The sequence below is a fragment of the Gracilinanus agilis genome, chromosome 4 (genome assembly GCF_016433145.1).
Source record: "Gracilinanus agilis isolate LMUSP501 chromosome 4, AgileGrace, whole genome shotgun sequence".
NCBI classification, from domain to species: domain Eukaryota; kingdom Metazoa; phylum Chordata; class Mammalia; order Didelphimorphia; family Didelphidae; genus Gracilinanus; species Gracilinanus agilis.
In genome coordinates this window covers 196,706,356-196,720,290 of record NC_058133.1, presented here as the reverse complement: position 1 = coordinate 196,720,290, position 13,935 = coordinate 196,706,356, and the positions used below count along the sequence as shown (strand labels likewise).

The window sequence follows — 13,935 nt, the reverse complement described above, 5'->3', positions numbered from 1 at the left end:
CTCTCTCTCTCTCTCTCTCTCTCTCTCTCTCTCTCTCTCTCTCTCTCTCTCTCTCTCCCCTCTCTCCCTTCTCCTCTCCTTTCAATTCTTTGCTTTCTTTATTTCCTTCTTTCTTTTCCCCCCTTCAAATCCTATCTTTTCTCCCAGGTTGCCCATCGGCCTGTCCCTTTTTCTAGGGGGCTCCCGTTCTCTCCAGAGCTATTGTTAAGTCTCCAGACTCCAGTGTCAGGGGGGATTGCGCCGAGTGGAATGGCTTTCTTGGAGGGGGGGGTTCGTTCCCTCCTTATCGAGGCCCTGGGGGGAAGCTGAGGGAGACCTGTCACCCTTCTGAAGAAGCAGATGGAGAATTGAATTTTTCCAACATGGAGGAAGGGAAAACACACACACATTTGGCTCTCTAGAGTGATGGCTTATTTCCCTCCCCAACCCCATCTTTCTTCCTTCCCTCCTCCCTCCCCCCGGCTATCTCCTAAGCTTTTTCCTATTTACCTACCCCAAACTATGATCCCCTCCGAGGTCCACTCCCAGGCTGACCAGGCCTCCGCGCTCCCTGGCGGAGAGACAATCTCTAAAAAGCACAACAACTGAGTTGCAAAGCCGCTTTTTAATTCGGTTAGCCCTGGAAGCCAAACTTGGAACAGAGGAAAGCGCCAGACCCTGATCGGTACAGCCTGGGTCTGTAGCCGGCATAGACTCCTTGGAAGAGGCCTGCGCCGATTAGTTATGACCCTGGACATTTTTCTATTCTCCTTCTCTCGCAATGACCCTGATTCCTGCGCGGCTGCAGCGGAGACCGAGCAGCTTCCCTGGAGGCGGGTGGAGAGCTAAATTTCCCAAAAATCTCAGCTTTTTCCCCCTCTCTGATTCGTTTTCCTTCTTTCTTTCTTCCTTTCTTCCTTCCTTCCTTCCTTCCTTCCTTCCTTCCTTCCTTCCTTTCTTTCTTGCTTTCTTGCTTTCTTGCTTTCTTTCTTGCTTTCTTCTCCCTATCTCTCTCTTTTTGTTTTATCTCTCTTCTTTTTCAGCTGAACCGCACTTCAGGCCCTTCTGCCAGGTTGTTGGTTCTTTTGTGGGGAGGGGTGGTCCAGGGATTTAGGAGATATTCGAATAGTTGATCGGTCATAGGTTCCCAGCCAAATTATTATGATTATTGGTATTAATGTTATTATTGTAATAATTATCTAGACAAAATAAAACACTGTCCAGAGCCAATTGCCCTTCCTTTCGGTTTGTATTTAGTTTCTCTCCCAATCTATTAATAACAAACTCAGCTGATGCTTGTTAATTAATTCACCCTTCAGCCAGGGCTGCTCCAAAGCTCATTTAGGCTAAATCATAATAATAATAGTAGTGATAACAAAAAAAGAGCTATGTTACCCGGGTCAGAAGGACCCTCCTCAGTGAGACCCAGTTTCTTTCCAAACCTCTGTCCTTTACAGAATAGAAAATCACCCCCTAGAATTCAATCTAGATCCTAGAGAAAATAAATGTTTATTCGTTATAAACTCTTTGCCATTGAGGGCACTCTTGGTGGTGGAGCAAGGGAAGGTTGTCCCGAAAGTCTTCCCTTTTCTTTCCCCTTTAAAATTATTTTTGTTTTTTTTTCTTTTTAAAGATAAGTATCACTTAAAATGAGTTTACCTATCACAAGTACATGTGTTATAAAAGAAGGCCAGCTTGCAGAATTTTATTACTATTAAGATTGGCGGTTAAGAAAGGAGAAGAAAAAAAGGAACGAAAATGAAGTCTTTTTTATTATTAAAAAAGGCAAAGCCCTCATAGCTTGCAACCTTATTTTTCTGTAATTTTCCCCAAAAACAATAAACAAAAATAACCCGCTGTTAAGAAAAGGGGTTTTGTGTGTGTGTGAAAAAAAAAAGAGAGAGAGAGTTGGATTTCTTTCGGCTCTTTTAAAATCAGCTAACAGGAAGAATTCAACTTTCAGTACCAAGCATCACTGCTTTGTTGATATTTTCTAGGAAGTCATTTTCTGTTTTAGGTGGGGCCATTCTCCACCTCATTTGGTAGAAAAGTCCAGTAGCTAGATGATTTTCTTCTTCTTCTCTCCTCTGTCTCTGTCTGTCTCTGTCTCTGTCTCTGTCTCTCTGTCTCTCTCTCTCTGTCTCTCTCTCTCTCTCTGCCTCTCTCTCTTTTTTCTCTCCTCCCTAAGAAAATAGGGGGGAAAGGGGAAGGGAGTAGGGGGATGTAGAGGGACACAGGCACAGAAGGAAGAAAATAGGAGGTGGAAAACCCCCATACCAAATGGTGGAGGCACCAACTGATAGGGAGAGGGTTAATGAACTATCCAACAGGGATCTGGGTCCTTCAAGAGGCTGGTTGGCTCTGGACCTTCCTACAGTCTTGGCTGAGGAAAGAATTTGGCCAGATTCAGAAGAAAATGCAGAGGAAAGAACCATTTGAGGATGTAGAAGGCTAAAAACTTAAGGGAGTTTTATGTCAGGCAGGTTGTGGTGGTTTTATTTCAGAGGTTCCCTGCTGAACTTGCTCCTCCGTTCTGTCTGCATCCAAATGTCCTGCCCTACTTGGCAGGCTAGTTCCCAGCTTGGTTGAAGGTTTGAAAATGGACAAGGAGGCAAGGAGACTGGGGACTTCAAATTGGCATGATGATGGTGATGATGAAGAAGATGAGAGCACTTTTATTTCTGAGTCTCCTCGATTCTCCCCCTCCCCTTAGCCACTGGTAGAGCTTAACGCCCTATCCCACATTTGTGGGGAGGAGGAGGGAGGTCAGAGGCTATCCCACAGGAGAGGGGAAAAGGCATCACTTGAAGTTGACTCTGTGAGATGTAGGACGTTCCAAAATCAGCATTCTTCTCACCGTTTTTAATGGGGGCTAAAATTTCTTTTTCCCCATTAAAATAACCCTCTCCACACACACAAAATTCAGCGTCGGGTCAGGAAGGTGGCCTCCGCATCTGCTTCGGGGAGGTGGTGGTGGGAGAGAGAGAGAAAACCCTATTGATGTCAGCTCGCTTTTCAGCGCCTAAGATGGATTCGAGACCCAGTCTTCTTTCCTTGTTTCTCCTTTCTCGCCCCGCAGGTCAGCCGTTTCCAGCAGACCACTGGAGGAGGGGGGTGGAGGGGGGGTCTGGCACATCACGTGACCCCGGGGTGCCAATGTCCAGTCCTGAGGGTATCAGGCCCTTGCAAGTTGCCACCCGTCGCCCAGGGCTCACCCAGAGATGCAGAAAGCGACCTACTACGACAACACAGCAGCTCTGTTCGGAGGTTATTCCTACCCTGGAAGTAATGGTTTCGGTTACGACGGGCCCACCCAGCCCCCCTTCCAATCAGCCACGCATTTGGAAGGAGACTACCAGCGTTCGGCCTGCTCACTCCAGGCTCTGGGCAACACGGCCCCCCATGGCAAAAGCAAAGAGTTGAATGGCAGCTGTATGAGGCCTGGTTTGGCCCCAGAGCACCACTCGGCCCCCGCTCCGGGTTCGCCCCCTCCCAATGCCGCCCCAACCAGTACCAGTAGCAACAGCAATAATGCCAGTGGGCCCAGCAAAAACGCTCCCCCCAAATGCGGCCCCGGCTCCAACTCCACCCTCAGCAAACAGATTTTTCCCTGGATGAAAGAGTCGAGGCAAAACTCCAAACTGAAAAACAGCTCCCCCAGCACAGGTATTGCCCCTCCCCAAGTCTGTCTTATTGTGATTTCTATTATTGTGATTATTAGTCTTAGAAGGATCCACCCAGAACTTCCCACACGGAAAACTAGTCGGGGAAGGAAAGGAATGGGAAGAAGGGTCAGGTAACCAGGGGCTAATGCCTTGGTAAGGGTTGTGTACCCTTCACCTTTCTGACACCTGCATCTACCTCTATCCTTATCTAAGACACACCGCAGCCACCCTCAACCCCCACTCCCCACCCCACCCCAAAGCACACTTACTCATTGCATCAAAAGCCCCCAAAGTCTGAAAATCAGATCTAGGAACATGGGTCGGGGGACATCGTAGAAAAACAGCCCAACAGCCCCTGAGCGGCCCCCAAGCCGATTGATTATTATTAAGTATGATTATTGCGGGTATTAATCACAGTCACTGAGGTGTCCCAGCCGCGTGCCAGACCTCATCTACCCCGAACAGTGACCCTAGGTCTGTCCCACCTGGCTTCGGGATTCCCAGATTCCCAATGTTGCCTTCACTAATTTAGCCCCTTCATTAGTACTCTCCAGGATTTTATTTTTCAGAGAAGAAGGAGGAAGGAAGGGAAGACCTGAGAGTGGGAGGAGAGGAGAGGAGAGAGAGAACAGGAGAAAGGAGGAGAGGCAGGCGGAGAGAATAATCCAGTCATAAATAAATGGCCGTACAGCTTGTGTCTGCGTGACATGATCAAATTTTCATAAGCTAGGGCATCGAGTAGAGAACAGGTCTCTTAATAAATGCCACTGTTATGGAGTGTCCGCTAATGCGACGGGTGCGGGGAGGGGGGGAAGGGGGAGGGCGAGAGGAGAATCAGAGCCGAGGCCTGGATTTATTAAGAAACGATGCATTCAATTTTGGCGTGTACAGTAATTATCTTTTATTTCATTTTCTCTCCTCCCCCCACCCTCCATTCCGGCAGAAAGCTGCGGCGGCGGCAGTGGCAGTGGTGGAGGCGGCGGAGGCGGAGGGGGTGGGGGTGGCGGAGGAAGTGGGGGAGGGGACAAGAGCCCGCCGGGATCCTCGGCCTCCAAACGAGCCCGGACAGCCTACACTAGTGCTCAGCTGGTGGAACTGGAGAAGGAGTTTCATTTCAATCGCTACCTGTGCCGGCCTCGCCGGGTGGAGATGGCCAACTTACTCAACCTGAGCGAGCGTCAGATCAAGATTTGGTTCCAGAACCGGCGGATGAAGTATAAGAAGGACCAGAAGTCCAAGGGGCTAGGCTCATCGTCTGGGGGCCCATCTCCGGCCGGCAGTCCCCCTCAGCCCATGCAATCTACAGCGGGCTTCATGAACGCCTTACATACCATGACCTCCAGCTATGAGACCCCGTCCCCTCCTGCCTTCGGCAAACCCCACCAGAATGCCTATGCTTTGCCGTCGAACTACCAACCGCCACTCAAAGGCTGTGCCGCCCCGCAGAAGTACACACCCAACCCCGCACCTCCCGAGTATGAACCCCATGTCCTCCAAGGCAACGGGGGAGCCTACGGTACACCGAGCATGCAAAGCAGCCCTGTGTATGTCGGTGGGGGCGGGTACGTGGATCCACTGCCTCCCCCTGCTGGTCCCTCCTTGTATGGCCTCAACCACCTGTCCCACCACCCGTCGGGGAACCTGGACTACAACGGGGCGCCCCCTATGGCCCCCAGCCAGCACCACGGACCTTGCGACCCACATCCCACCTACACAGACCTTTCTTCTCACCATGCACCTCCTCAGGGTAGAATCCAAGAAGCGCCCAAATTGACACACCTGTGATGGGAGAAATGAGGGTGGTGGGGTGGAGGAGCACAAGGAGGAATGAGGGTGTGGGAAAGAGCCAGCAACATTGAGATTGCCCAGAAGAGGACAGGAGAGAGGATAATAGGGATATAGGGAGTTTTCCTGCGAAGAGAGGGCCTGGTAGGGGGCCGTGTAGAGGAGAAGATTTTGCCTCACTCTTCTAGGTCCCCATATCACAAAAATTGCATTCAAACTCTTACCTCCTTCGGTCTGCCAATTAAACAACCGATTCTGGAACAAGCTAGAGATCTTATCCCTGCCTTCCCCCCCCCCACACACACACACACTTTCCTTAGTAACTCCAAAGCTCCAATACAACTTTTAGTTGGACTGCCATGTGAAGGAAGGGGAGGTTGGAAGAAGAGAAGCTCAGAAAATTGGAGGTGAGGGTTGTGGAGAAGCACATTTTAAAAGTAAAGAGGATGATTTAGCAAAAAACTAACCAAACTACTTACCTCCCACCGTTCTTGGCCATCCCAGATATCTTCTCAATTCTCCCTCTTTCTTTAAAACGACAATAACAACAACAATTTCAACCCCCAGGGTACAGAACAGGCACTAACCCCTCTCCTCCATTCTCTAGCACCTTCATACTCTGCAACCTACTCCTTTCTTTTGGGCCTTATCTAAGGTCACCCTTACTCCTCCTCCCTACCCCCCTCCCTTTGCTAGTTCCACATTTCCCCCCAGGATTTTAAGATCTACATACCTGGCAGGTTTCCCCCTATTAAAATTTTCAGTAGGCTCAGGGATGCTGAGAAATCCTGAAAGTCATAGCTGCCTATATTATAAAGACATAGCTATATATATATATTTTTTTCCTTTGAAAAATGGCTGAGGAAGAGAAGGTAGGCCTGGGGCAGGCAAGTTGTCAGGTCTAAATATTCGGCTGTCCTCCCCTGTCCCCACTTTCTCACTCTCCAGTCCAATCACCATATCCTCCCTCCTGTCTTTAGGGCTCATCACAAAAAAGCAATCCGGACACAAGGGGTTAGAAGCTTTTTTTTTTTTTAAATGATTATCATTGTTATTTGGTTATTCTCTTGACTTAACGTGAAAACAGGGTATATTTGAACAAACTGTATGTCCCAGGGCCTGAGCTGATGCCAGGGCCTTTGGTATGTGCTGGCCTGATGCTCCTAACTGGGATACCATTGTTGCACTTAGAGTTTACATTTTAATGGATATAAAAACAACTGTGAGAGACGCTTGGGCCCACAGAATCCAGGCGTTGCTCTAAAAGTGTGTGTTCTAGTGAACATTTTCATATATATTTATTGGTTATAGCCTGTTAAAATATTTTCTTTTTTTGTATTATTTATCCCCCTCCCCAACATTATGTATTTATATGAGGGAAAAAAGAAAATTGTACCTTTTTTTTTCTTTTAGTATTTACTTGTTATAAAAGACAGTTGTGTTTCCTGTCGTAAAACCTTTTTATTTTAATTATTACTGTACTCTAGGAAAGAGCCGTAGATTTATGTTACCCTCGTACTTATGAGCAATTGTAATTAGTTCTCTTAAAGGCATGAACTCAGCTCCTAATCGTCTCTGTATAGTCCTGAATTTGTAGACTTAGAGTTACTCCCTCTTGGAACTTTCTTTGTTCTTAGGAGTTACTTTTTCCTTACTTAAAAGGGTTGTCTGTCAAGCAATTCTTGAATAAACTTTCTGTTATCAATTTTACCTTGTCTCTTTGGTCCAATTGGTCAGGCAACAGTCAAACTATGCAGTGTTCCCAAATTTAGGAAAGGTTTTGAAGATACCATTCTCCATTTCTTTCCCATCCCACACACTAGCATCTTTCCCTCGCCCCTGAGTCTCTCCTTTGAGTTGTTTGTGTCCTGTTATAACATTCTGCCAACTTATCAGGTTGGTGCTTCCTTAACCAGCTCTTGTACTCTTCTCTCTCCAGTCTTCCTGCATTTTCCCAGCTACACCTCTCTTGCTGACTTCCTGCTTCTGTCTCAGTCTCTCTCCGTTCTGGATAACAGCTCCATCTCCCTTCCAGCAGCCTAAACTTCACAAGCCTTTTCCGCTGCTACAAAGAAGCCGTCACGTGACCCTGGAGCCAACCCACCATTGGGTCTAGAATGAAAACAAAGGAAAATGATTAATCTTTTTTTATTATTATTAAATAAATAAATTCTAAGACCTAGAGTTTTCAGGTCAGAACGTCAGAACCGAAGTTAAATTAAATCTAACAATTAAAAAAAAAAACGGTAGGGGCGACCAATCTCTGGGAGAGAGAGGGGCATTTGATGGAGCTGTGAGAAAGCGAGGAAGTGGGTAGGGGAAAACATTGGGGTCAGGAGAATAAATAAAATAATTCCTAGTCTTGTGAGCCTTTCGGTTTTCCCAATCCCGACAAAAAAACTTCATTTATTAGTCGCGGTTCCATAAAAGTTTTATGATATGGGAGTGAGGATGGAAAGCGTCTGTCAAAGATGAAATGTCAGCGCTGAATTGGCGGAGACGATAAGAGAGAGAGGACAGGGAGTCTGAAATATGGGGCTAATTCGTTGAAAGAAGAAGCGATGCTGGATCTGCTGAAGAGTTGCATAATTCTAATTGTAAGCGATGCTCTCGCATTGCTTAATTAGGAACATATATTTAGCGTGTGTATATGTGTGTAATGCAAGGGGTGGGAAGGGGGTAAAGAAGGGGCAATCTTGATTCCCAGCCCCCAACCTTAAAGTGAGGGCTGATTTTCATTTTTATGTTGCATCCAGACAGACCAAGGTTAGTAATTACAGTCTTTATGCAACGATAAATAACAATAAAAAAGCAACCTTATTGCTTCCCCCCCCCCCTCGATTTAAGATTTTAACTGGATCCGGTTCATCCAAGCAGCAAGCAATTTGCCATTGGGTCACACTATAATTTAAAAGCGGGAGAGCGTGCAAAGTTTGATTGGGATCAAATAATGCTCAAGGGTCCGTTCCTACCCCCCCCCCCCACCTCCATTCCGTTTTACTCTTTCTTCCTCTTCCCCGAATAACATTTTCTGGATGATGTAACTGGATGAAGCACCATGTTAGGAGCTGGTGAGGGTGGTAGATAGATTATTTATCTATCGAGAATGAGGGAGTAGGGAGAGAAATTTTTGAGAGTTTGAAAACAAGAGTAACTGTAGTACCTAATTGAGGAAAGATAAGGGACATTTTGGCTGTCTGTCTACTAGCCTTGCCCTTCTGGAGATTTCAGAAGCTCAGATCCCTATCTAGAGGCAGAGCGATTAAGTTAAAATATCTCTGCTCAAAAAAAAAATATCTCTGCTCTATGTTTTTCAGTGTTGCTGGAAAATATGTCTATAGGAATCTAGATATTCCTATGCTTAGAGGCCTACATCTTCTTCTTTAATAAAAAAAAAGTTTTATGTTGCTTTTAATCTAGCCATAAAATGTCAGATGGGGTTAAAGGCAGCTCTTCTTCTTCTTTAGAGAATTCCCTGTCTGAGCTGCAGAGAGAAAGCTGCCAAACTCACTAGGCCAACCCAGAGAGGCTTGTAAGTCAACACCACCAGCCTTTCCTGCTCCTTATCTTTTCTAGAGGGACTGGCTAGCTGTTGGACCCCTGCAAGTTGTCACTAAGAGAACTCAAACTCCATCATATCTTTAGACAGAGCTTTGAAGCTCTAAAGATGATACAAATTTTAAGGAGGATTTAAAAATCTTAATATCTTCCCTTCCTCACCCCTCCTCCTTAGAAATAAATTTCATAAGACAAAAAACTCTTTTTCATTGATTTGATCTCCAATTCCTGCTGGGTAGTTCTCCCCAAATAGAAGCAACATACTCTTTTCAAAATTCAGTGATTCCAATAGTCCACCCAAAACTCTAACCTCTCCCTCACCCCATACAAAACTCCTCCGTGCCTGCACTGCCCCTCCATCCCCCCTTTGTAACTATTCTTTAGTCAGGGCTCTCCCTCCTCCCCTGATTCCATCTATGTGGCTCTCTTAAAATACTCACCACCCACACGAATGTCTAATTGACAGAAAGAAGTTCCTAGCTCGCAAGGCCCCAGCCGAGTGGCCATTTCTCCCCTAGCCATCTCCTTCTCCTGCTTGATGCTTGAAGTAGGAGGTAGGGGGTGGGGAAGGGGTGGATGGGAAGACTCAGGAGTTTTCCAGACTAACTTTCTCTTTAAGTTAGTGTCGTTTTCTCTTTTCCCGTTTCCCATCTGCTACCCTGGGTCTCCCTGATTCACCTTTCTCCTTTGCATTCCCGCCTCCCTCCCCCCCCCCCCCTTTAAGAGATCATGATTTTAGGCGTCTCCCTCTCCCTTTCCCAAAGAGCCAAATTCTTTGATGCGATAGGAGGGAGCTGTCAGAGGGCTAAGATTGATCGCCTCCTCTCCTCTCTAGTCCCTCTGACCTACTTATTTAAAAAAAAATTTTTTCCCCCCAAGAACTGACTTTTCAATTTCTGAAGAAGCTTCTAATTATTTCCAATAAAATATTTTGGATTCAGCACCCCCCTCATTCCCACCTTCAGCTTTACACACACACACACACACACACACACACACACACACACACACACACACACACATACACACACTATCTCCAAGTTTTAATAAGTTCTTCAGACCTTAAAAAAAACCTTTCAAAGCAGAGTGAGGGAATCTGAGCTCAGTTGTTCTCAGTTTCTCTTTCAAAATTTCTAAAATGGGGCTGGTGAGATAAGAACCCAAGAGATGAAAGTTCTTTCTTGGAAGAAAAAAAACAAACTCTTCCTAAAGTAAAAATTCTTCATGGATTTGAGCTTCCTACGTTTGTGGATCTCTATGTTTGCTGTTAATCTTTGATGAATAAATTACAAGTAGTTACAGGCATTTATGACTAGTTTCACACAGATGTACACTATTCACAAATGTGGAGTATAGATATATAGATACAGATGGATACAGATATATTAAATTTAGTTGTCCAAAAGAAATGAATGAACGAATGAATTTAGTTTTCCATTAGAACTTTTGTATAACCATAGAATTCTAAAGCACTTTAGGAATGGTCTAATCGTCTAACCCAAATGCTTTATTTTACAGAAGAGAAAACTGAGACCCAATGAAGTGCAATGAGTTGCTCAAAGTCACATACAGCAAATTAGTGGCAGGACTTTGAACAGAATCTAGGTCTCTTAACATCCAGTCTAGTGTTAGTTATTCGTTATGCCTCTCCTGTAAAGCTCTAAGTCTCAGTGTCAGGATTGATATTTATTGATCTTTGCAAGAGTTAAGCCTTGATTTTATGGAGGTGGGGGAAAGGGTAATATTTGCTCCCCAGGATGGAAACTTTCAAGAGAAGGAAAGTTCATTTCAAATTTCTATTCCCGACAGGTTTTGCTCCACAACCTACTCTGCTCTCCTGAAAGGGTTAATTTGTTCTTGTTATTTATTCTTGTGTATTTATTTGGATAGAGGAGGAAGACTTCTCTGGCAGGAGACTCCCCCTCCCCCCCTTCTCTGCTCGTCTTTCCATTGACAGGAAGAATGTCCCAGTACTAGTTTAGGAAAGAGGGGGAAATGGGGTGAGGGAGATATGAGGGACCTCGGGGGATTGGTGGTGTCCACATCGCGGTCCTCTGGAGTTTTTGAATCAATTAAAGGAAAGAATGCTCTCTGTTTTCTACCAGGCCCCGGTGAGCGATTGGCCGAGGCCGGTCGCGTGACCGCGTATTGCCTGCAATTTCGGCCGAGTCTCGGGTTTAATAGAGAGAGTCCCCATACGCCTGTATTTATCAGCAATATACAATTATAAAGGCCTGAAATAAAAAAAAGGGGAAAAAGAGAGGGAGAGGGAGAGGGAGAAAGAGAGAGTGAAATCTCCCTCCCCCTCCAACAACACCCCATCTGTAAACTGGGGGGGGAGGGGGGTCCTTCCGATCCTCCCTTCCTGACATTCCCCCCACCCCACATCAGACCCCCTCCCCCACCCTGAGGCTGGGACCATTGAAAGCCATGAATTTTGAATTTGAGAGGGAGATTGGGTTTATAAACAGCCAGCCTTCGCTCGCCGAGTGCCTGACTTCCTTCCCCGCTGTCTTGGAGACATTTCAAACTTCATCAATCAAGGAGTCGACATTAATTCCTCCTCCTCCTCCTTTCGAGCAAACCATCCCCAGCCTCCAGCCGGGCGCCTCCACCCTTCAGAGACCCCGGAGCCAAAAGAGAACCGACGATGGGCCGGCTCCGCCGCCGCCGCCGCCACCACAGCCGCCTCTCTCTGCTGCTCCCCTTGCTCCCGAATTCCCCTGGATGAAAGAGAAGAAATCGACCAAGAAACCCAGCCAATCGGCCTCATCCCCTGCCCCAGCTTCCTCCACAGTGCCGGCCTCTGGAGTTGGATCACCCGCAGGTCTGTACAGCGAACTGGGGGGCGTGGGCTAGAGAGTTTGATGGGACTGGGGAGATGTAGAAGGGTAGATAAAGACCTAGGGTAGGCTTCTGGAGCAGGACAGAGCAGTTAGAGTCTCCTAATCCAGTCCGGGTCTATGCCACAGACGAGGGAGTAGAATAAAAAGTCGGGGCCTGGATGACTAATTGTCCTCCATCCCAATCCCAGGAGGTTTTGGAGGATGCTTTTGAGGTTACTTTTCCTTTGGATGTCTTTGTTTGTTTGTTTTTCTGCTAAGGAAAAAAAAGATTTTATTTGCTTTTGCATTTCTCGGCGCAAGGGTGTAAGCCTGGTATATTGGGGGATGGGCATGGAGAGCTGCAGGAATTAAGTCTGGGGGAGGGGAAAGGAGAATCTCTCCCCCTCCCTTCCTCCACCTTCCCTCACAACTAGGTCCCTAAGAGCAGTGGAAGAATTTTAGAGTTGGCAGAACTGTCTGTGGGAGTGAGAATGGGGGTGTCTCGAAGTCAGATAGGGTTAGTTTGAGAGAGGGATGTCACCTTTTCTGCTTGTGAGAATGCTGCATGAACTGTAGGCACATCCCTCCAGATCCTGTGGGAAGGAATCAAGTCGCTTTTCTCTCTTTCCTGGGGAGGAAGGGGGTCATGGGAAGTTTTCCAAGCTTAGAATTCCTTTCCCATGGTCTTGCTTTGACCCGAGATTCTGGGCTGGGCTTGGAGTGGGGTTCGAGAAGGAAAAGGGAGAGGAATAACTGTACAGAGGCAGAGGCCCTCCTTTTTTAAAAAGGAAAGGGAGTGGGAGGGCTCATACTGAATCTCCTCTCCACTTGGGGAGGAGGACTTCATTTTGGCTGGATTGGTGGGAGATTTGTTGCGGGCGGGGGTGGGGGGACGCTGCATCCATCCCTATGTTAACACATATCATTTGCCCCCCAGATACCCCTGGACTGCAGGACAGCAGCAGCGGCGGGGCCCGGAGACTTCGCACAGCCTACACAAACACGCAACTGTTGGAGTTGGAGAAGGAATTCCATTTTAACAAATACCTGTGCCGGCCCCGCCGGGTGGAGATAGCCGCGCTGTTGGACTTGACTGAAAGGCAGGTCAAAGTGTGGTTCCAGAACCGGCGAATGAAGCACAAACGACAGAACCAGCATAAGGAACCTCTGGATGGTGAAGCTGCTTACCCTGGGGCTCTGGAGGAGGGCAGCGACCCAGCGGAGGAGCCCGAGGGCAGCCCAGCCCTGGGTCAAGCTCTAGACGCCCCATTGCCATCTCTAGGGGATAAAGAGGCCTGTTCTCTCCCCACTAAGCCCATTCTAGGTCAGCCGGGACCTCGGCTGCAGTCTGCCCCATCGGAGAATTCGAACGCTGAGAGTCCTCAGTATCCAGAGGGCAGGCCAGGAGCACTGGAACCCGAAGCTCTCCTGGATGACTCATTCCCCGAAGGGCAGGATTCTCCCTTCTTGCCCGATCTCAATTTCTTTGCTTCAGATTCCTGTTTCCAGCTCTCGGGAGAACTTTCCCCTAACCTGCAGGGCTCCCTGGACAGTCCAGTTCGATTCTCTGAGGAAGATTTGGATTTTTTCACCAGCACACTCCGAACCATCGACTTAGAACACCTACAATTCCAATAATACCCCTTCCCCCAAACGCACACCCCATCCATTCCCTCTCTCTTCACTTTGTACCAGGGAGTACTCTTCCTAGATTAGAGGACTCCTGTCCCCTTCTCTCCCCGTTCTCCATTCCCATAGGATCCTTTATAAGTTTTGCTAAAAATTCAGGTATTGTCGAATTTGAGTCTTATCGGGTTCCTTTCCTCTCTCTCTCTCTCTCTCTCTCTCTCTCTCTCTCTCTCTCTCTCTCTCTCTCTCTCTCCCTCTTCCTCTCTCTCTCTCCCTCTCTCTGTGTGTCTCCCTGTCTCTCTGTGTCTCTGTCTTTCATTTATTAGACACTTGGACTTCTCTTTTAAAAACCCACAGAAATCCTTTTGGTAAACTTCCAATTAAATCTCAGGAATAATAAAACTCTTGGGGGGGGTTTCTTAAGAAGAAACAGAGGGACCTATTTTCCTCTTTTTTAAGTTTTAGACAGTAGACTATTTATTAAAATTCTTTAA

The 13,935-nt window shown here is 47.0% G+C and overlaps 2 protein-coding genes across 2 annotated transcripts; both read left to right on the top strand.

Moving 5' to 3' along the window:
- Nucleotides 1-3,089: 3,089 nt before the first annotated feature.
- Nucleotides 3,090-6,074, top strand: HOXB3 (homeobox B3). Its single transcript, XM_044676816.1, has 2 exons — nt 3,090-3,645; nt 4,588-6,074. Exons 1-2 carry the CDS (start codon nt 3,201-3,203, stop codon nt 5,427-5,429), a joined length of 1,287 nt encoding a protein of 428 aa, XP_044532751.1. The 5' UTR covers nt 3,090-3,200; the 3' UTR covers nt 5,430-6,074.
- A 5,343-nt stretch (nt 6,075-11,417) lies between these two features.
- HOXB2 (homeobox B2) lies at nt 11,418-13,642 on the top strand. Its single transcript, XM_044672521.1, has 2 exons — nt 11,418-11,814; nt 12,750-13,642. Exons 1-2 carry the CDS (start codon nt 11,418-11,420, stop codon nt 13,448-13,450), a joined length of 1,098 nt encoding a protein of 365 aa, XP_044528456.1. The 3' UTR covers nt 13,451-13,642.
- Nucleotides 13,643-13,935: the final 293 nt, after the last annotated feature.